Source organism: Vicia villosa, unplaced genomic scaffold (genome assembly GCF_029867415.1).
Source record: "Vicia villosa cultivar HV-30 ecotype Madison, WI unplaced genomic scaffold, Vvil1.0 ctg.000197F_1_1, whole genome shotgun sequence".
Lineage (NCBI taxonomy): Eukaryota > Viridiplantae > Streptophyta > Magnoliopsida > Fabales > Fabaceae > Vicia > Vicia villosa.
In genome coordinates, this window is record NW_026705066.1 from 336,038 (window position 1) to 359,394 (window position 23,357).

Sequence of the window (23,357 nt, forward strand, 5' to 3'; positions counted from 1 at the left end):
CAGTAGTAATTAGTGTACTGTCATTGAAACAAGTTTGGCTTAATATTATATGTGGATGCATTCCTTTGATTTTATAATGTTTTCTTCATATAGATGTCTTATTTGTTCTTTTTCATATGTGAATCTAGATGTATTTTTCTTCTACTTTAATTCCTGTTGGTTAGCTTTGTTTTTCAACTTCTGGAAATTTAGCAGTCTCTTAGGTATATCACAAGTTCTTAGCGTTATGTTTGAATATGTTTTTCTCGCGCCACTGCGCGATTGCATGGCCTCTCACCGCGAAAACCTGAAGCTACAAATAGTAGCTTCAACTATATTATGATGTGATAGATACTGATTGAACAAACTATTGAAATTTTTGCCTCAACAGGAATTCGAAACTCTTATTTAAGACGAGATACATCATATATTATACATAATACAAGTTCATAGATTCTCATATATATAAAATATCATATGATGAAAATAGACAGGCTTCTTCATTGCAGACACACGACCTTTAACCTCGAGATTATAGCTTCCAATGTAGAATCGCGGCCACATCTTTGACCTAACAAACATAAAAAATTTAGTGGTGAAAGTGAAACACCATAAATATATAACAAAGGTAATAATAGAGTGTTTGAAATTTAGTTCATAATTATAGCTTATAGCTTCCATCTACATTTATTTATTTTTGAAATTTAGTTCATAATTATATATAACAAGGGTAACTATATAGTACATTTTAGGGAGAAGAATACTTAGTAATCAAGATGTGGTCATTGATATATGGTTGATGTTCATACGGAGAAAGTGGATGAAAGGCCAAATTCAAGTCCCCAAAGCTCAAAAGATCCTTTCACAAAGTCATAGTATCCTCCCTTGAGTGCCAATGTCTTGTTCACCAATCCCTCTCTCACAAATGGGTAGGTGAGAAGGTTTCCAAGGGAAACATTCACAGCTTCCTGCACATAGTTCAATTTTAACTTTGTAAGATCTATATGAAGTTTATGCGATAAAAAAGTGTGTTGTTAGCATAATTTTTAATATTATGTACAAGTTAACTATAAGACAAATATTGGAAAATATTCATCAAGTTTGCTGCTTGTAGAGTGGTTTGTACTCATGTATTATACCTTCTCACAGTGTGTGCATAGCTCTCCAAAAGGTGCATCTCCATGTTGTGATTTCACCTTTGCCTTTGCAGGTAAACCAATTTTGACCCACTCCTCAATGAAATCACTACACAACAAAATAAAAGATAAAGATATATTAGTACTATCTATTTCTCTCTTCCTAGACTTTAAGACCTATTTGTTACAATTTATAACTTTATTTCATCTTTTGTTATAGAGATAGTTGATGCAAAGAAAAAAAGACTTACGTGGAGTAGTTTCCATCAAATGGAAAGGACAAAAGTCCCTTAATACCACCACAAGCACTGTGTCCAATGACAACAATGTTGGAAACCTATAAAAAAAAATTAAAATTTGTTGGATTAAAAATTATTCTCAATTTATCAAATTTTTTACTATACATAAAATTTTGTGTAGTCAGTTCATTTATGATGTAATATATACCTTGAGATGCAGAACTGCATACTCAATTGCAGCACCAGTTCCAGCAAATTTTGCCTGTATATAGCATAGTAAAACAAATATATTACTTTTGGTATAATTGTATTAAGAAAATCTATGTATACATGTGTTATCAAGTCTAATTGATTCATTCGATTACATTCGGTCATTTTCATTATTCAAAATTATAATTTTTGTTCATGTGCCAGTGTCGTGTCACGTTTCTTGGTATCGTACAATTCAAAAAAATGCATTTGTTCCGATTATGATTGAAAAACAAACCTGGTCATATGGTGGGACCAAGTTAGCAACATTTCTGACCACAAAGGCTTCTCCTGGCTGGAAATCTAGCACATGAGATGGGCAGACTCTTGAGTCTGAGCATGCAAACACCATATACTGAAAAGGAAAACAAAATAAGAGAACGTTAGGCTTCAAGAAAACTAAGGTCTAAATCTAAATTCTAAAGGGTTTTGTTCTATAGAGCTGTGGTCACAACATACCGGAGGGGCCTGGCCTTTGGCAAGTTCACCATACAAAGCTGGATTCTTGCTGTGGAAGAAAATGATAATAAAATTGAATGAGAAAGCTTAAGCTAGAAGAAATTAAGGATATAACTAATTATAAAAGGTAAAGTTTTAGTTACTGACTCATATTTCTCTTTCTTGAAGTGAAGGAAACCAGTTTTGATCCTTTCTGAGGCTTCAGATTTTGGAATGCCATCGGAGGATGATGTTGTTCCCAATTGAGCTGTGATTTGCTCAACCTTCTCAGCTGCTGTGGCTTTCAGATCAGTCTTCTCCCTATATTTGAAATATCATACGATCAAATATTTTGTAATACCGACACCTCTGAATATTTGTTGTCCAACACAAGTTTGTACAAATACTGACACATGTGATTATGTTCGGTTTATTTATTTATTTATTCAAATTATTATTCGTGTCAATGTCAATATTGTGTCTGGTATATGTGTTTGTGTTTGAGGTATAGTATATTTTAGAGTTTGATTTAGATACATGAATTTATTTTATTAAGGTCAATTTAAGATAAAAAAATTTCTTGTAGAGTGATAAATTCTAAAAGTAAACTTGACAAAAATCCATATTTTATTTTTACTCTGAACTACTTAAACTATATATTAAATAGTATTAGTTATATATTCTAATTGGAGAAAGTGTGTGAGATTTACCTCAACAATTTTTGGAGCTCTTCAATAGCTTCTTCATAGCCCTTTCCCATTTCTTCTCTCTTAAAATATTAAAAAAATAATAAAAGAAATATGTGTTAGTTGAAACAAATAAGAATAACTCACTCTAGAAAATAAATGAGAAATGAACATTAACTTATTTATTTTCTATAATTATAAACACATAGTCAACTTTTAGTGTGTCACTTTGATAAATATGAAAAATATGGAATACTAAAGGACAATAATATTTAGAATTCTCGTAACAAAAGGATAATAACATTTACAATTAAATAAAGTAAATAAATAGTAGTATAATGTTTGAGAAAAATTAATTTGGAAATCATGGTTGTGAATGGACCTTTTCTTCTATAGTAGTTTGAATTTGCTGTTTTATAGAATCCACTTATGACTTAACTAACACACTTCCTTGGTCCATATACAATGCAAATTCACCTAATATATAGTTTTTATTTTTTGGTATAATTTTTTTTTCTAATAAAAATTGATTAGTTGTATGGTTCTGATTGATGACACGTTCAATACATGAATAAATACGTGCCCCACATTTGTCCCTTAAACCTAACTAAACTTACCAATTTTACATGTGAAACTATACTTTATAAAATCAAATTAATAAAACAAGTAGCAGTCAAATTCACCTCATAAGTGTACACTATTAGATTTTTAAGCACATGATCACCTAATTGCCATAATTAATGCATGTCAACTAAACACATTTTGATCCAAAATGCAAATAGAATTTTGGGTAATTTACAAGTTTTAAAGACAATAAATAAAATGATAGAAACTCTGAAATAACAACGTTGTTGAGAAATGTATTATCATGAGAATATAAGAGATACTTCAATCCAAATACGACATTAAAAAGAAATAAATTAACATAAGTAAAATCGCAAATAGAATAACATAAGCAATTTCAATTCTTAAGAGTATTAATCATTTGATATATATACCAAAACTGGGGTGATGATAGGAGACGATGAAGCGAAAACCGGCTTGTCTTGAATAAGAGAAGGGAAAGTCGAGGAAGAAGAAGATGAAGAAGAAGAGTTAAGAGATGCAAAAACCAAGGGTCTCAATGTAGTTCTTTTGATAGAAGTTTTGGCAGGGGACAAAGAAGAAAGACTAAAGCCGTTTATTGAAGAGGTAGACATTGGTATACAATGAAGAATCAAATGACAATGCTATATACTAATGTATGATGTGTCTTCCATGACCAATTGGGGCACCCCCATTTTAATGTGACCAAATGTAGATAATGAAAATGAAAGCTAAGCCAAGGAAAGCTTCATTCCTATCTTTTTAGATGAGGTTTGAATGTTGGAGATTAACCATAAAAGAATGACCATAACCTTAATGTCTCTATGGATCACATTGTTCTTGTCATTTACCCTTTGTTCTCTATATTCAATATTTACCTTCCCAAACATATCATCTTATTTTCACACAATAAATTTATTATTATTATTATTTTTCTACTTGATGTAATTCTATTCAACATATAGGACACTAATTTTTATAAATAAAATTAATTGTTATATTTTGGAATTTATTAAAATTTATTTTTTTGAGAGGTAGGCATACATTGTTGTATTTTTTATGGATCTTACCATTGTGTAACTGTGTGTAGATAATATCTATGAGACTCACGTTAATTTTTATGAGAATTTGAGATATGAAGAGAAAAATATGTGGTAGTGAATTCCAAGGTAGTTAGAGCCTTAGAGGTTTATTGATGATGTAGGGTAAGGTTGTCTTGTAGCCTTTGAATTTGTGTGTCATGAAATAATACAATCAATGTTGGTTTGCCACGTAGGTGAAAATGCAACCACTTTTTCTCAAGTTGAAAGGGACAAATCATATGGTATGTTGCCCTATGTTGCAGTAACTGTGTGTTTTATATTCTCTGGTTTTGCCATAAGTTAGGAGGACTAATTCCATTTATTACATGTTATTCTAAATTTAATTATATTTAAAATATTTTTCATTTGTAAAAATATTCATATTTTGTTATTTTAAGTGATTTATTATATTATCGACAAATATTATTAATCTAAATTAGAGTTGACTTGAAAACAACGGTTACAAGTGATTCGAAAAAAATATAACATTCATATATGTGATGCTACCACCTCCTATGATATATATATGATGCGACCACCTCTTCAGCCATACAAAAAATTAGTACTCACCACCTCAGCTTTCTCTCCGTCATACTTAAGTGTATCGGTTGGATCCATCAGTATTGATGCTTCTCTGGACCTGATAGTCGGCCTTAGAATATTTGTTGGGCGTGATCCAAGACACTATATCTAACATATTTTAGAGATGCAAATGGATTTTCACCTCAATGTCACTAGGTTCACATTTAATGGTTCTTAAGAAAAGATGAAAGAAATCGCCAACATGTTGTCTTATCTTTAATATTTCAAGGTCTTTATTGGATAATTTCTTTTATACTAATAATTGACATCTCCTTTTACTTAGTGAATAATTAGATCGTTTTATATTTTTTATATGGTTAACGTTCATCTTGTCTGACATATGATGCATCAACCATATATGGCTGATTGATACAAAATGATCCAACAATTCACCAAGTAAAAGGAAATATTATGTCTTGATTGAAATTTTAACTCGTAAACTTAAAATTTTTGGAGAATCATTTTATTTTACATTAAACTTAAACATTGCAACTTTTTTTTTCTTTACAATAGAGTTAATCACAAATATGTCAAATATGTCTTTTTGTCAACCTATAGCAAGTTTAATATTACTGAAATTAGAAAGATTGCATCTATTGGAGAAAAAATAATGATGCTTGTAAAAGTAATAATTCCATCATTTTCATTACTAGTCTCTTACACAAGAAAATAAAAATAAGCAACTATATTACCTAACTACTGAGCATTATTGTAAATTCATTTTAACCAGCATAATTTTTCTCCTAATAATTTTATCAAAAAAACAATCAAATTAATTATTATAGTTCAAAAAACTAATTTTCAGAATGGACAAAGAATAATGTTGAATATAATTAATTAAGTTCACACACTTAAGATTCACGAAGAAGAAAATTAAGAAAATCTTAAAATTTGAAAAAATGAAATAATATCTTCTAACTATTAATTGGTAACCAATGGTTCATATATGATGAACCAGAAAAACAATGGATAGTATTACAGATAAAACCCTATCTTTGAACCTTCCATTTTGTGGCTCTAAATCAAATATTTATCTATTTGTTGCCACAGATTTATTTTTACCGACAGTTTTGTTTTGTATTGGGCCTATATATTCACAAAGAAGCTGTTTCCGATATCCACATATTTATAATTTTAATAATCCAGCAAATATTAGTAAATAGTTTGAGAAATTTTTCATGTTTTCAGACTTATGTATACAATTAAAATTGAACAAATTTAGTGACATTTTCATACTGTGACAATAAAATGCAAAGCTTCTACTTAAATTTTAAACAATTAGCAACGCAATTGTAAAGTGTTGTGTAAACTAATTTGTAGATTTTGATGCCCATGAAAACTGTGCATATAATAAACTAAACTAATAGAGAGAAAGAGAAAAACATACATTCTCACACAAGGCTGCGCCAAAATCAATGGCCATTTACCACAACAGAAATGATTTTCTGCCATTGTAATAATCAAGAAGCAAACCAAATTGAAAAGATTAATATTAAATTGAATCATCTAGCTAATGGAAGATTTTGGTTTCTGAAGAGATTGGTGGAAAGATTTGAGTTAGCAAAGAATAAAAATTTGGTGTTGGATTTTGTAATGTGTGATGAACAACTAGGGTTGTTATACTATAGAATTGCAAAAGTGCATTTGATTTTGATGACAACATTCAGTTTGCATTATGGTGAGGTTATGTCAACATTCTTTTGTCCTTTTTATGGTATCTTGAATACCTATGCAAGTGTAGTTAAAATTATGTTGAAATATAGTATGTAATATTGCCACATGTGTAATTATGTTGCCATATTGAGATTTCATTTTGTTGACATATTTTTTTGGTAAACACTTATTTTAATTTTTTTTAAATGTCTAGATTTTTTTTATATAAATCTTATATCTTTCGCGCGCAACTGTGCTAGAGACTAATCCCTTGAGTTTTTAAGAATTAAATAGGTGGTAATTATTTATTTTTTAAAATTCAGTATTCAATCTAAGAACTGACCAATCTTAAATGAAATATGAGCAAAATTATGCATAGACTGATTCTACACAAAAATTATTGACACCTAAGGGATTCGAACTTAACACCTAAAAGAAACATAGTTCTAAGGCTCAACCGACAATATTATAGAGAATGATAATGTAGAATTGATAAAAGTTTTGTTAAACTGATTTTTAACTATTTCAAAATCAGTTACAATAGTGCACTTATAATGTTTAATAAAAAATTTCCTATAACAAGTTGTAACTACAAATTTTTGATAACTTTCAATTATTGAAAGAATAACTCTAAGAATGCATTATTCATTTTACAATACACAAGTAAAGATGATAACATGCTACATTACACATGTACATATGACAACCTATATGAACAGATGAAACATGTACAAACGATATTGTAATATGTCTCATATAGCTCAATGGGGGGCTTGACTACGAAACATGGCCAGTCACATTAAACTTATGAAACAACTTCAACTTGTCCCTGGGTCATAGAAACTTTGAGGACGATTAAGGTTTAGTGAGCACATCTTAGATCACTTACTTGATCTTGGGACATGGACTTCGAAGAGTTGTTATGTAATAACTTTCTCTGTCATAAAAAACAACTCAGTCTCCTTGTGCATAGTCGGGGCATGTAAGATAAGGTTTTGGGTCAATAACACAACTAACAAATTGTCACATAGCACTAGGAAGGGTTGCATCAGAATGTATGATTATTTAAAGAGAGTTTAAATCCATAGGATGTCAGTTAATACATGTGACAAACTTCAAATATTCAGCTTCAGTGATGGATCGAGCTATAACAAGTATTTTTTTAGACCACCATAAGACCAAGTTAGGAACAAAAGAAATTGTAGCTGCTGATATGCTTCTTTTTTCATCAAGATCAGTTGTCTAATCAACATCATTAAAGGAGTTCAAAGAAACAGGTGTATTGAAAGAAATGGGATGAAAAAATAATCCATGTTCAATGGTTTTCTTTGAGATACCTACATTTTCTTTTGAACTTAACACAATAAGCCGCAATAAGGCTAGACATAAATTGACACACCTTGTTAAATGCATAAGAGATCTCTGGCCTAGTCAATGTCGCATGTGGCTAGGCTTCAAATACAGTAGTGTAAATAAAGGGATCAAGTAATAAGTTGGATCTTGTCTTGTTAAGTCCACAAGTAAACTTCTTAAGAGTGAAAATAATTTTGTATTCAACTATATTAGTATGTATGAGCAGGTTCTTTATGTATTTGGATAAAGAAAGAAAGAAAGAAAGAAAGAGAGAGAGAGAGAGAGAGAGAGAGAGAGAGAGAGAGAGAGAGAGAGAGAGAGAGAGAGAGAGAGAGAGAGAGAGAGAGAGAGAGAGAGAGAGAGAGAGAGAGAGAGAGAGAGAGAGAGAGAGAGAGAGAGAGAGAGAGAGAGAGAGAGAGAGAGAGAGAGAGAGAGAGAGAGAGAGAATGAAAGAGTGGAAAGAAGTAGTGTACCATAGGAGTTCTTACAAACCTCTATGCAAGAAAGAAGTTCAAATCACCTAAATTATTGAGAGATGATGTAGTGTTAAGTTTAGTAGTGAGTTATTGAATTAAAGACACTGAGCTACTTGTGGTGACGATATTATCAACATAAACCATTAGGTAGACTACATGCTTGTCTTGAGACAAGGTAAATAATGAGGGGTTATATTTTCTAGCCTTAAAACCTAGATGAAGAAAAGCATCCTAAAGTATTTCAAACCACTATCTAGGGGCTTGTTTGATGTCATAAAGATATTTTTTGAGATTGCACATTAGATTTGAATTCCCAACCAAAAACCCTTGTTGTTCCATGTAAAATTCTCTACCAAGGTATACTTTTAATAATATATTATTGACATCCAACAGTTGAATGCTCTAATTGTATTAGATGGTAAGAGTGAGAATCAACCCGATGGTTACAAGTTTTAGCACATGTGAATCATAACCTTATACTTTATGAAATCCTTTTGCCACTAACCTTTTGAACAAGTGACTCCAAACACAAGAGGGGGGAGGGGAATTACAATATTCATAAATTGGGATTAATTAATAACTTCTTATTTTAAAAAATAGTTTGTGTTAGTATAGTAGATGAACAAAGATAAAAGTAGCGGAAAACGAAAGAACAAAATTGTAAAGGAAAGAAATATAATTGAGTGAAAGTAAAGAGGTAGAGTTTAGAAAAATTACACCAGGATTTATAAATTTTCTACTACCGGTTTACTCATCTCCTCGAGAATTTCTCCTTGAGAGTTCCACCAAAATAATATCTTTAGCTTTTACAAATTATGCCGGCAAACCTTCTTACAAACGACTGAGAGATTTTGTACAGGGTGATTCCCTTAAAAAATAGAGTTTTGATAGTCTAAGCTCACGAGCCAAATGGAGCTTTTAATAGGGTCAGATCACAAACAAAATAAATAATTTTATCGGTTGATCTCAATAACTAAACATAAGTTTTGGCAGGCTAACCTCAAGAACCAAACAAGAATATTTCTCAAGAGAGGTCCTCATAAACTTAATTTGGCTCAATTTAGGAAACACAAGCCATATGATTACATACCTTTCGAAGGGAGTGTCAAGTTATAAATCCCTTAGAAATATCTCCAATGATATTCTGAGTTTGGCTCAATTTGGGAAACGCAAGCCATATGATGTGTCCTTGCATGCTCCTCCTCTAGTATCTTCTAATGAATCGACTTAGGTGAATCTCCTAGAGCATCCAATTTCATATAAGAATGTGACACCCTGAAATACCACTGGATGTAGCCGTATGCAACACTCCAGTTGTTAGGAGCTATGGTACTTTATGCCTTATCTAGTACCATATGATTAAGAAAGACATTATACATGTCATCCATATCCCCGCGTCCCATAGCGGGATGAGCATAATCAGAGGGTTCTATGGGAATAAACTACACGTGGCTGAATTGTTGCATGACGCGCTCAAAAAGATGTGGATACATCAAAAGTTACTCGCAAGCCAACCATCCAAAGTAGAAAGCTATGTCATCTAACAAAAACGTCTCACGATGATTTACATATACCTGAAAGTGTATATTTTCTACTACTAAGCAGTCAAGATACACTCTAAAGGGCTCCGTTCCTTGCTTCCCTCTGAGTGGGTAAATTCAGAAGCACGTGGCATATCCTTAGTGTAGGATGAAACATGTGATCAGTCGAATATGCGTGGGAAGTGTTGGAAGATCCAAACCTGAAAATGATACACGGGAAGTATTAGTAAAGGTGTAGCATAATTGTTCTGAAAATGACACACAAATACTAACAGATGTAAATATGTTACCATCAATAGTGTGCAGCTGCCTCTTATCATTTTGGTCTTTCATATACAACCTTAATCTAACTTGGAGTATAGGTAAACCAAACAAGCGTCCCCCAAATTATACTCATTGATCCGCTCAAACTCAACAAAGTATCTCAAGTAATCCACATCCAACATAAGTGGTACTCTTGTACATTAGAATGTACATACGAACCAAGTACAACAAGTACGCTCTCAATGTGTATGCTCAATGCTACATAACCTGCTCTTGAAATTGTTGTGCTTCAACGTTTCTAGGAATCAAAACCTAGGATGACACCTTCGAGTGGATTCTAATTCATGCAAGACATCTTCTGGGTCTGCTTCCAAATAGTCCACCATCATAACCACTACCTTATCTTTGATAATCTTGTTGTGGTCGAAAAATCCCCCCTTGATTGGAAGATGCAAAAGGCATGAGACATTGTCCAGTGTGATGGACATCTCACCATGGAAAAGATGAAAAGATGACGTAATTGAGTTCCATCTCTCTCCAAATGCATAAACCATACCATATTTTATTGTAACATAACCAATCATGCCCAAAGTCTCACAGCCCAGATGGCTTCATCGCATCTGGAAATCACTATTTAGTAGGCTACGAAAAACTTGTAATGACAGTCCTGTAGAAAAATAAACCACCGTCAGAAATATGGAATATTATAACAAATGTGTTTCCAAGAATTCCAAAGAATGGATACAATTCAATTTTATCTATCCGCTCTACGTATGTCTGTCAGCGTTGTTTGGATATAGAGGCAGCAACGATAAATTGTACGAGCCTCCTCCAAACCCCTAAGGTGTCTTCTCAGGTGCCTGCGATGCACTGGGTGCCTCAATATATACCGGTGGGGCTTCCGGGCCATTAGGAGGCGACACCCGCCTCCTACGGGAAGAAGAAGGAGGAGATGCATGAGCCCTAGAAGTTGACGTCTCCGCATCAACCAAACTAGAACTGACCGGTGCATGCGATGATCAAGCTCTTTTCCTCGAACCGATGCATGTTGCGCAACTCAGTTGTGCCTCAACCTATCTTGATTATCATCCATAACACTTAAAAATAAACCACACAAGCATTATACAAATGAAACATAATGAGATGTAGCCAAATAATGCAGACATAAAACATTCGAAAAATACATCTTCGAATTCTAAAAATCAAAACATTGAAAAGATCCAAAGATATATTTCCATAATGTTCTGCAACTTAGAGATTAACAAAAATGGCAAAAATGCAGTCAAATCCAACATTCAAAAAAAAATCATTGATCATTTAAACTACCTATCAAACACATTTCTCATTTAAATAACATATATAAAGTACCTATTACATAACCTAATACTCAATTTCTACAAATGTATATAGAAATAAAAAAGTATAGAGAAATAATAAACTTACCAAATGTGAGTTTGATGTTGAGTTCTTTGATAAATTGAATGTTGATGGTAGAAATTTGAAAGTGAGCTGATGAGTTTGAGAGTTTAAGAGATAAGAGAGTTTGTGAGTTAAGAGAGTTTATGAGTTAAGAAGTTTTGAGAATTTGAAAAAAATTTAAGTGAGAAAGGAGAAGAGACTCTAGCGCTTATTAGATTAAAATAATGTTCACAAATGTATCTCCGTAAGTTATACGAAAATGCATTTTCGTTATTTTTTAACATAGCTTTAGGGCCTGACTCAAAAATGAATGTGAATGAAGTGTGACCGGATATACATTTTCAAACTCTAAGAATAATTTTGATTTTTCTCTAGAATGAGAGAGCAATACTCAGGGTGGGAAAAATAATTCCCCCTAATTATCATTAATATTTTTCCTGAATTGTCTATTGGAAAATTTTACTTCTTACCCCTACAATTGCCCTTCTACCCCTACAATTTTGTAAAAATGTCAACTTTACCCTCAATAGTTAATAACCATTTTACCATTTTACTTTTTACCATTCATCTAAAAAGTCAAAAAAATTCAAATCTGCACCCCTACGCACCTTCCATTCGGAACACTTCTGGTAAGTCATCCGGTTCACAAATTAACAAACCGGAACACATTATGAATGTCATCCGGTTTACTTTTTTTATTTCCGGAAAACATTCTAAAACTGTTCCGGTAATACGAAAATCAAACCGGAACTGATAAGCAAAGTATTCCGGTGCATTTGTAATCAAACCGAAACAGTTTTGAAAAGTGATCCGGTGAACTTGATATCAAACCGGAACAGATTGGAAAACTGTTCCGGAACGCATTTTGCATTTTTAAATTTGTGGTTTTTTTTTTAGGTATGGAAGTTCCGCTCCAAATTTGTCGGAAAAAAGAGACAGCTATAGATACCACTGATGTTTTCACAACTTCACAGAGATTTGTCACACGGGAAGAAGTTATCCGCTGGGTTAAAGAGACCGGAATCAACAATAAAGTGACTGTTATCATAACGCGTTCAGACACTGAAACAGGCAAAAGAGGAAGAAGTAACAAAATTATATTTGCGTGCGATAAAGGTGGAAAATATAAGGATAAAAGTGAGACTCAAAGTGCTACTAAGAGATGTGGATGTCCATTCAAAATCAGATCGACTCCGGCAAAAGATGGGTCTGGATGGAAGGTTGATGTAAAATGTGGAGTTCATAATCATGGTTTACCAGATAGATTAGAAGGCCATTCATTTGTTGGTAGGTTGACAACAGATGAGAAGCAGCATGTTGCTGATTTGACAAAGAGACATGTTCCGCCTAGACACATATTGACTTCCTTGCAAGAGCGAGATCCTGAGAACGTCACTCGGATCACGCAAATATACAAGCATAAAAGTGTGATTGAAGCGGGGATAAGAGGTCCAAGAAGTGAGATACAACATTTGCTTAAGCTTATAGAGGAGGCGAACTATGTTTATTGGAGTAGGAAACAGGATGATTGTGAAGTTGTGAGAGATATTTTTTGGGCTCATCCAGATTCGGTAAAGTTGCTGAATCTTTTTCCTACTGTCTTGATTATGGACGCCACTTATAAGACCAACAAAATATAGACAACCTCTGTTTGAAATAGTTGGTATGACATCGACCGAGTTGACATTTGCGGTTGCATTTGCTTATATGGAGTGTGAGCAGACAGAGAGTTATATTTGGGTCTTGGATAAGCTGAAGCAATTGTTTGTGAAGAAATATGTGGTTCCACAAGTGATTTTGACGGATAGAGATCTTGCTTTAATGAAAGCAGTTGAAGTTGTTTTTCCTACGACGTATAACTTGCTATGTCGTTTTCATATTAACAAAAATGTTGGGATGAAATGCAAGGAATATGTGATGAAAGACATGCAAGAGACGATAGGCACATTGTGGAAAGATGTTGTATGGGCTAGTAATGAGGTTGAGTATGGTGTACGGTTGCAGTATCTTGAACAAGCATGCTTTGCTTGTACTGACTTCCTCGATTACGTGAAGAACACTTGGTTGATCCCACATAGGCAAAGATTTGTAGGCGCATGGATTAATCTAGTGCTTCATTTTGGTAACACCACGACAAATCGGTATGTCATAATTCTTAAAATATTTATTTAGTATTAATTTTTGGAATATTATTTTTTTATACCTTCTTTGTTTATTTTAGGGTTGAATCTGCACATTGGAAGCTAAAGCAGATGATAGGAAACAGCCTTGGTGACATGGTCAAAGTTTGGGAAGCTATGAATTCTAACCTAAAAATCCAAATAGGTAACATTCGAGCTTCGTTTCAAAAAAGTTTTTATGAGGTTGAGCACGCACACATTAGTCCATTTTATGATAATTTGCGTGGTTCAGTATCGAGAGCTGCTTTAAGACGCATTGCAGAAGAGTTATCGAGGCTTGATTATGTGTTAAATAGTAGGGAAAAATGTGGTTGTACTATGAGAACAAGTTATGGGCTACCTTGTGCTTGTGAGATGGGAAGATCGATTGTTGTTGGAATCCCATTACAAATAGAAAATGTTCATCTTCAATGGAGGATACTATCTATGGAAGGTGACTTGCCTTTAGATGAGGAAGCTGGTTCGGAGGTGGATATGAGTAATGCAATTGATGAATTGTGGAGAAGGTTTAAATCACTAGATGTTGTTGGAAAAAGAGCATTGAAAAGTAGGGTTTGTGAAATTGCATATCCCACAACAACTTCATTGTGTCCACCACCTGAGAAAATAAAAACTAAAGGCGGAGTGAAGAGGAAAGGGAAGAAACCAGTTGGGTATGATGTTTATAGGGATCCTTCAGGTTTTGAGTATGCTGATCAGGCGTCTCAATCTTCACAAAAACAATCGCAAGCATCACAAACTTCCAGGAAGCAATCACAATCAAAGAAGCAATCACAAGCAAAGGATGAGGATTTCACTCTTCAGTTTCCTTGTCATATTAGGCCATATATTACCGAGATTGTTAATGTTGTAGCAGATGGTAATTGTGGATTTAGAGCCATTGCGTCGTGGCATGGGTATAGTGAGGATGGTTGGGCAATGGTTCGTCGTGACTTGGACATGGAATTAAGAGAAAAGAAGGACTTATATGAGAGATTGTTCGGTCTAAGTTTATCCGAAGTGAGAAATGGATTGTTGATAGATCATGTTGGTTTTCAACCACCGGAGAAATGGTTGACACTACCAGAGATGGGTTATTTGATAGCGAATCGGTATAACATTATTCTTGTGCTGCTTGGTAACCCTTGCTTGACCTTTTTTCCTATGACAACAACATTTTCTCCAAGTGCTCCTACATATTGCATTGGCCTTGTCAACAGGAATCATTATCTTCGGGTAACCTTTATATATATTTTATTTAATTACTTATATAATTACTTATATAATTACTTATTTAATTACTTATTTAATTACTTATATAATTACTTATTTAATTACTTTGTTAATTATTTTTATGTCATGAAATCAGGTTAATATGAAAGAAGGCTTCCCGCTGCCACCCGTCACGCTAGATTGGATGAAGTTTCGTCATCAAGTGGCGACATCTTGGATGTTAGGATTTGCTGGACGTCTTCAACATTGGCACCATCTTACGCCTATGTTACCATCACGTGTTAATATAGATTAATTAAGTGACTTTAATTTATATGTAATATTTTAGCTAAAAACGTCTTAGATTGAGTTATTTTATTTACATCTTAGAAGTTTTTATTTTATTTACAAAAAAACACTAAATTATTATAACATTGAATATAGAACATTAAAACATGATAACAATAACATAGAATATTAAAACATGATAACAATAACATAGAACATTAAAACATAGAACATGATAACAATAACATAAAACATGATAACAATAACATAAAACATTAAAGCATTAGACTCTTGCAGACGATTCTGGGCGCACCAGCATCTTCAGAACATCCTCAGCAGACCTTGTTAGGTTTACCTCAAACTCGATGGGTCCCTTTGTTATCTTACGGCGGTGTGATTTCCACATGTCTTTCATATCACCATCACATTTCAACTCCACAATATTATAACTTATCCTTCCATCAACATCCATGTTCCAATTTTCACGATACCAGATTTTAGTCACCACTCGGTTATCAGTTTCTGGCAACTCTTCTTTCACCCAACTTTTAAGTGACGCGAGTCTCCCGCAATCGTTAGGTATTGAAAGCTTCATGGGTTCCTTAGTTCCAGTATAGAAAACAATTGTGTCAACCATAAAATTACCAAGAGACATTCTGAAAAATATGATATTTTGTGTCAACACTAGGAGGTCCTATTTATAGGCCATGAGGGCAATCTTATCCGCACAACCTGGACCACATAATATCTTATCCACATAATATCTTATCCAAAGAATATCTTATCCAAATAATATAAACTATAGAATAAAATATAATCCAAAATATACAATAAAATATAGAATAAAACAAAAGACTAAAATCAACTATAGAATACAATATAATCCAAAATATAATCGAGAATGTACCATAAAATAATCCAAAATGTAATATCTAAAATAAAATATAACATAGTCAATGCTCATCGGCGATGCGCAACACCTCAAATAAGTCAGCATACGCGACATCATCCTCGTCGGCCTCTACCTGCCGGAGATAACGGCGAACCAGTGTGGAGGCACGAGCCCAATCTGGATCAGCTGGTCCTGCATCAAAGACAGGAACTGGAACCTCTCTACGCTCACTAGGTGGGGGCGGCACAACCTGAGGATGAGACACACGGTAATACCACTCTAAATATCCATCCACCGTCTCATGAGGGTATCCCACCGCCTCCGTACCTCTAATCACATCTGCCACGCTCTGGTGATAACCAATCCACTCCACAGCAATCGCATCGTTGTTGAGCGTATCAGCAGGAGGTGCAGGCGGGATATACTGGTGAATACCAAACTGGCGAAGACACCTATCGGGTAAGTACGGCACATGTATGTCACCCCAAACAAGGAAACCTCTGTATAAAGATAGCTCGTTAAAAGCAATATGAGGTCGATGATCCTCGAATGGACGCCATATGACGTCTGTAGGTGTCAGCTGATCCAATATCGGTCTATATGCATCCACCTTGATGGCCCCCTGTCTGTAGAACCATCTCAACGCCCTCGGAAGCCTTACGTTGTCTGACCGCCAATTTTCTCCTTTCCTTCCCAGAGTAGGAAAGTACTCATGTATCCAACACTGTTAACAAATAAATTAAATGATATTCATTAATACCAATGTTTATATATATATATATATATATATATATTAAATAATATAAATTATAATATATGAATAAACATATAATTAATTAAAAATAACATAAATACCTGTAGAAGAGTAGGATATCCACCGAGCTGCTTGCAACTAAACATAGATGCATCCCCAAGGTGGCGATAAAGAGTGGCCAGTGCCGCTGATGCCCAACTGTATGAACCAAGCCCACGTAGATCTCTAAACAATAGCAAATATCGGGCCTCAACCAGGGTAAATGTCTTATCCGCAAAAATGGTAGAACCTACCAACATCATCAGATATGCCCTGGTCGCGTAAGTCCAACTACCAGCAGCACGGTACTGCACGAATTTGTCATACAGCCACTGCAGTGAGTAATAAGCTCCCCTGCAAGAACGCACATGTACAGCCATGGCATGTCTATCCACTCCCAATAACTCACAGCCAAGATCAACAACCACCTGCTCTGTGACATGCTCATCAGGATACCAGAACATACCATTGATAGGCAAATGGAGCAGGCACGCAACATCATCTAAAGTAATCGTCATTTCACCAAATGACATGTGAAATGACGAAGTCTCAACATGCCACCTCTCCACAAATGCTGAGACGAGATTAACGTCTATCTTGGTCAGGCTAGTTCTCTGAAGAGAAGCCAGACCTGACCCAGTCACGATAGCCTCAATCTCAGGTGGGAGCTGCTGAGGCACTCTCTCCTGGAGCTTCGTCCCGTGCCCAGCAACTTTAAGCTCCTTTTTAGAGCCTCTTTCCTGAAAATAAATAAAAAAACCACATTAGAAGATATAATAATAAATTCTATTTAAAATATATCAAATAATTTTTACTTACCTCTCCGTACCATAACCGGCGAGCAACATGGTCTTGATATCGAACAAGTAAAGATAAATCTGATGGTCCACCAGGATATCCAACTGGCTGTGGTGGTGGGTTAGAGGAACCAGCTTCGTCGCGGCGGCGGCGGGTATGTGGTCTCCCGTCTGGTCCAAGTGTACGCATTTTCCTGGAAAAAAAATTAAAAAAAAAATTTTAAAAAAAAAATTCAAAAAAAACTAAACCGGAACAGTTCCAAAAAGGGTTCCGGTTTGCAACTGAGCTAAACCGGAACAATTTTCAAAAGGCTTCCGGTGGAGATGAAAACAAACCGGAACAGATTTCAAAAGCGTTCAGGTATCATAGGCAACAAACCGGAAGAGTTCCAAATTGTGTTCCGGTTTGGAAGCGAACGCACCGGAACAGAAACCAAAAGTGTTCCGTGAAATATTTTTGCGAACCGGACCACTTACCAAATGTGTTCCGGTTTGGAAAGTTAATGAACCGGAAGAGTTTTCAGAAGGGTTCCGATTTGTGTTTCGTACAGATAAAAGGAGAGTGTTTGTTCAAGATCAGTAAAAAGTGAAAAATGAGAAAAAAATTTCCTATTTATGGAAGGGTAATTTCGTCCAAAAAAATATGATTGTTGGGGTAGAAGCGCAAATGTAGGGGTAGGAAGTAAAATTTTCTGTCTATTGGACCCTCTAATAAGTAACCCGGCCCAGACCCAGGCCCATATCCAAAGGGTTTCTTCCATTCTTTCACAAATTACGACAAGACTAAGCCAGTGAGCCAGTGAGCCGCCGTTGACGGTCCGCACCTCCCAGCCGCACGCTCACCCTTTCCATCACCTTCCTTCAAGATTTCCACTTCTCAACCTCCTATTCGTTCTTCATCACAGGTTAATCACCATTCATCTCTATTCCATTTCCCTAATTCATATCAATTTGAACTTTATACTTATCATTCTCCTCTTAGATTTGCTCAATTTCATCTTGTACATCTTCTCCTAATCATACGAACAACGAAATTACGCAATATGTATCTATCCCTTGTAGCTATTTTTGATTGTTAGGTTTGTTTGATGCCATATATACAGGTTTAGTTTGCCATGTTGGCATTTTCAAGAGGCGTTGTTACTCGCTTACGCCATTTCTCCGTGGCGCCGCCGTCGCTGCGATATTTTAGTTCCGATGTCGAGACTTTACGGACGATTGAAGCAAAACCTAGTGTAATGACACCACATTCGCAACGAACCGGTGTTATAGCTGTAAAATGTGGAATGACTGCACTTTGGGATAAATGGGGTGCTAGAATTCCCATTTCTATACTTTGGGTTGATGATAACATTGTCTCTCAGGTTAAAACTCCCGAGAAAGAAGGCTATTGTTCTCTCCAGGTGCGTTTTGCATTCGAATTTAATGCCTAGCTATTCGTACCAAACGAGAACTGTTTGATAATTCAATGTTTATAATGATTTGTGAGTTATTAGGTGTAATTCAACTCGGAGTTACTTCAGGAGTAACTTGATATGTCTTATATGTATAAATGTATATAAAGTTCAATGTATATCTAATTATAGACATGTTTGATACTTTGTTTTAGTTAGATTGGTTGTGGACAGAAGAAGGAGAAACATTTGACAAAGCCTGAAGTGGGTCATTTTAGGGCTCAAGGAGTTCCAATGAAGAGGAAGCTTATAGAGTTTAGAGTGACAGAGGATGCACTTCTTCCTGTTGGTACATCGCTTAATGTTCGTCACTTTGTTCCTGGCCAGTATGTTGATATTGCGGGAATTACTAAAGGAAAAGGTTTTCAGGTGTTTTTCTCTTCCCCTCATGCTACATACTGGTCATCATCTTTTGCTTATAAATAATAAATAATTTATTTGTTACGTTGAGTATGGATGTGTACATGTTTATGCTTGAACGTAGAACTGCATGTATCTATATAATAGTAGTTCAGTTGAATGCACGGTGTTCTTTGTTTGTTTGCTTGTTGACATGATTAGTTGTAATTTTGTTGAAAAATTTATTAAATTTGTATCCTTAGGATTAAAACGAGTTACCTGCAGAGGATTGCTTTTATGTTAGGTCCGGTTGGTTGCATAAATTATACTGGGGTTTAAAGTGTTTCTATGCACGTCCAATTGGTCAGCAACAATAATAAGCTGCCACTCTTTAGAGTCCTGATGATAGAATAATAAGTAGACAAGTTTAAACATGTGTAATGTGGCATTATTTATATGTCCAATTGTTTGTTTCACAATTTATTTAAATGTGAACCATCATTAGTGTTCAGTAGTTTTAACCTTCACCTTGCATTTACCAGTTCAGGTAACAGTACCGCTTTATTTGTTTCTCTTGTCCTGTTTTACTTGACCTCTCTGGAAAATTGAAAGGCAAAGTGTTGATTTGCATCCTATCTAGTGGGTAGTTTATTGTTTCTTTTTATTTTTTATGATCAGCAAATGAGCACTAGCACGAGCATGTGCACTAGCAGCTAAGACAAGGCAAACACATAAAAAGCTTGACAAGAAAGATATGCCTAGAACCACAAACAAATGTTAAACTTGCAATAACAAGACACCACGCCAAAAGCTACTAACACCATAGGCCGGAAGCAATATAGTGCAATAGAAACCAAAACTGCCACACAGCTTAAAAACCCTTACTCTAATCCTCCCTTGCCTACATACCAAACAGCATGGAATTGATTAGTAACACAACTAAGTACCAAGGGGTCCCTCATACAGAAGAACAAGGTTCCTTCGCTACTTTCCGGAGAAACCACCTCCAAGTGCGAGCCTTAATTTTCTCTGAAATTGAAACAGTATCCTCCTGTTTATTATCAAATATCTGATTATTTCGTTCTTTCTAAGTTAGCCAAAGAACCCCCTGCCAGATAGAAGTCAGGTCTTTTCTTACTTTCTCTTTGCTCATAAACTTACCCACTTGATTGCGAAGAGGAAGAAAATCGACTTGAGGAACATAAACAAAGCCTACCCATAATAACACTTTGTTCCAAACTTCGGTTGCAAAAACACGATGCAAGAAGAGATGCTCTGCCAGTCCTTCCATTCTTCCACACATCACACATGACAAATTATCAGATTAGTTTAAAATATTCCTTTGAAACAAATTGTCTCTCTTAGGTAGCCGGTTGTTAAGAAGTTGCCCACAAAACACATAAACTTTAAAAGGAGCCGGACTTCTCCACAACAAATTGTAGACTGGACCATACACATGGGAACCAACTTGTAGATTAGTAGAATTTAATTGATTCTGTTTCTTATTTTATCTATATTTCATGTGTGACTGCGGAAATTTCTCCATCTCATGTTGAATTCTTCCATTGAGTAAATCAGGCTATAACATGATATTAACATTGGTTTTCATTTACTCAAATGTTAATTTAAATTATCTTTTCTGTTTCCAGGGTGTAATGAAGAGGTATGGATTTAAGGGAGGTTCAGCATCCCATGGGAATTCTAAAGCACATAGAACCATGGGTTCTACAGGACAACATGATTCTCCTGGAAGGGTCAGATGGAGTCCTTTATATTAGCTTTCTGTTTTTGTATATATTTAAAATATTTAAAATTAAGTCTGTATAATTTTCTTTAATTATTTTCTTTACATATATGTTTCTCTCCTATAGTTATGATAATATACTTTTTCCTCACTGTTCAGGTTATTAAAGGTAAAAAGATGCCTGGGAGAATGGGTGGGAAGCAAAGAACAGTAAAAAATGTATGGGTCTACAAAATTGATCCAGCAAGAAATTTGATGTGGGTGAAAGGCCAGGTAATTGTTTTTATATTATTCACATTAATTTACTTACTTTTGCCTGAACTACAAATTACTGTGGTTCATTTTTTACGGGGACCGAAGGGTTAAGACCAAAAAATACTAACCAAGATTGATCATGAATGATTTTAAAGTTTTATTAAAATTGAATCCACACTACTACTATAGAAACTTGTATGGGCCAAACAATTTTGTGTATCTAGAATTTGGGGCCTAATATCATTAAGAGAACAATGTTGGACCATGGATAAGTAACTGACCTATATCTATTTATTTTAGTAGCTCAATTATTCATTAACTGACCAAAATATTTTGAATATTGGCTTTATCGCCGAACGCTTATTTCTCTTTATATGATGTGCACAACACAGGTCCCAGGAGCTACCGGGAACTTTGTTTTTATAAAAGACGCTGTCTATGAAAAACCTGACACATCTATACTTCCTTTCCCAACTTACTTTGTGCCAGAAGGTGAAGATACAGATGATATGAAGCCTTTGATTGCTGATCTTGGGGATGTGGATCCATTTCTGATTACTGATTAAAGATAGTTCAAATAAATGGGTTTTTGATGCTACTACTAGAGTTTTCTTCATGTAATCAATTATGTTCTTTTATTTGAATATAGATGGCAAAAATGAGAAATTTGAAGAACCACCATTCCAAAGATTATTTTTCACTTAGTCCTTCACTGGCTATGTTCTAGGGTTTCTTGTGACATTCAACAACGGTTTGTTTTGAAATCCCACAAATAAGTGTTGAGACTTGGAATTAGTGACTGGCTGATACTTTATTTTAATTTAATTGTTACCTTTTTGCAGTGTCTTAACCAATGTTACTATATCTATCTATTCAGATTATGATAGTTTTAATGAACAATTTTCTGAAGAAATGTTTGTAGGCTAATTTTCTTTTATGACATATTACTGTGTTCAGCATTACTTGATGAGATGATTCTAGCTAGCAAGAAAATGTGACTACTGAGATGAACATAGAAAATAGAATTGGCATTTGAAGGATCATAATTTGAAATGATGGACAAATTTGTGAACAAACAATCTCTAATATCAGCTATACTCTCAATCGGGGGGAACTGTTATTATTCATGTTGTTTTCTATATTTTTTTTCAAATTTATTCGGTTCAAGAATGGATTCCCTCATTAAAATAAAAAAATAAAAAATAATAGCTATTTATTCGGTTCAAGAATGGATTCCCTCATTAAAATTAAAAAATAAAAAATAATAGTTACACATGCCATGACACTAGAAGTAGGGGTGGGAATTGGGTGGGAATTGGCCAGGTCGGCCTACGGCCTAGCCTACATAGGCCTAGGCCTACGGCCTAGCCTACATAGGCCTAGGCCTATTTAATAAAGAGTCCAGGCTTAGGCTTTTTTAAAAGTCTATTTTATTAAATAGGCCAGGCTTAGGCTATTAAAAAGGCCTATGAAGCCTTATAGGCCGACCTATATTTTCATATATATTAGAGATATGTTAAATAAGTTGGTCCATGTATGCATATATATTAGAAAAAAAAAACTAAATAAGCTACCCTATATATATATATATATATATATATATATATATATATATATATATATATATATATATATATATATATATATATATATATATATATATATATATATATATATATATATATATATATATATATATATATATATATATATATATATATATATATATATATATAACAAAT

General features: G+C 34.3%; 5 protein-coding genes across 7 annotated transcripts; 3 read left to right on the top strand and 2 right to left on the bottom strand.

Annotated features, from left to right (window-relative positions):
- Positions 1-355: 355 nt before the first annotated feature.
- On the bottom strand, positions 356-3,990 carry LOC131625279 (carbonic anhydrase, chloroplastic). Of its 3 annotated transcripts, none has more exons than XR_009290788.1 (10): positions 3,726-3,989; positions 2,752-2,810; positions 2,210-2,362; positions 2,063-2,111; positions 1,842-1,958; positions 1,563-1,616; positions 1,367-1,452; positions 1,119-1,224; positions 725-947; positions 356-550 (listed from the first exon to the last, which is right to left on the bottom strand). XR_009290788.1 is itself a non-coding variant. In XM_058896161.1 (10 exons), the coding sequence occupies exons 1-10, from the start codon at positions 3,924-3,926 to the stop codon at positions 512-514; spliced, it is 1,023 nt and encodes a 340-aa protein (XP_058752144.1). In that variant the 5' UTR covers positions 3,927-3,990; the 3' UTR covers positions 356-511. The 3 variants fall into 3 exon arrangements, 2 of the variants coding, with proteins under 2 accessions (XP_058752144.1, XP_058752145.1); XM_058896161.1 differs by having other exon boundaries at positions 789-947; positions 3,726-3,990; XM_058896162.1 differs by having other exon boundaries at positions 744-947.
- An 8,591-nt stretch (positions 3,991-12,581) lies between these two features.
- On the top strand, positions 12,582-13,322 carry LOC131625260 (putative protein FAR1-RELATED SEQUENCE 10). The gene has a single exon (XM_058896140.1). It carries the CDS (start codon positions 12,582-12,584, stop codon positions 13,320-13,322), a length of 741 nt encoding a protein of 246 aa, XP_058752123.1.
- A 25-nt stretch (positions 13,323-13,347) lies between these two features.
- On the top strand, positions 13,348-15,369 carry LOC131625261 (uncharacterized). The gene is made up of 3 exons (XM_058896141.1): positions 13,348-13,823; positions 13,904-15,077; positions 15,211-15,369. The coding sequence occupies exons 1-3, from the start codon at positions 13,348-13,350 to the stop codon at positions 15,367-15,369; spliced, it is 1,809 nt and encodes a 602-aa protein (XP_058752124.1).
- A 925-nt stretch (positions 15,370-16,294) lies between these two features.
- On the bottom strand, positions 16,295-17,544 carry LOC131625262 (protein MAIN-LIKE 1-like). Its single transcript, XM_058896142.1, has 2 exons — positions 17,089-17,544; positions 16,295-16,957 (listed from the first exon to the last, which is right to left on the bottom strand). The coding sequence occupies exons 1-2, from the start codon at positions 17,542-17,544 to the stop codon at positions 16,295-16,297; spliced, it is 1,119 nt and encodes a 372-aa protein (XP_058752125.1).
- A 1,043-nt stretch (positions 17,545-18,587) lies between these two features.
- Positions 18,588-22,465, top strand: LOC131625280 (large ribosomal subunit protein uL3m-like). The gene is made up of 6 exons (XM_058896163.1): positions 18,588-18,728; positions 18,927-19,226; positions 19,437-19,646; positions 21,266-21,370; positions 21,520-21,633; positions 22,008-22,465. The coding sequence occupies exons 2-6, from the start codon at positions 18,939-18,941 to the stop codon at positions 22,179-22,181; spliced, it is 891 nt and encodes a 296-aa protein (XP_058752146.1). The 5' UTR covers positions 18,588-18,728; positions 18,927-18,938; the 3' UTR covers positions 22,182-22,465.
- Positions 22,466-23,357: the final 892 nt, after the last annotated feature.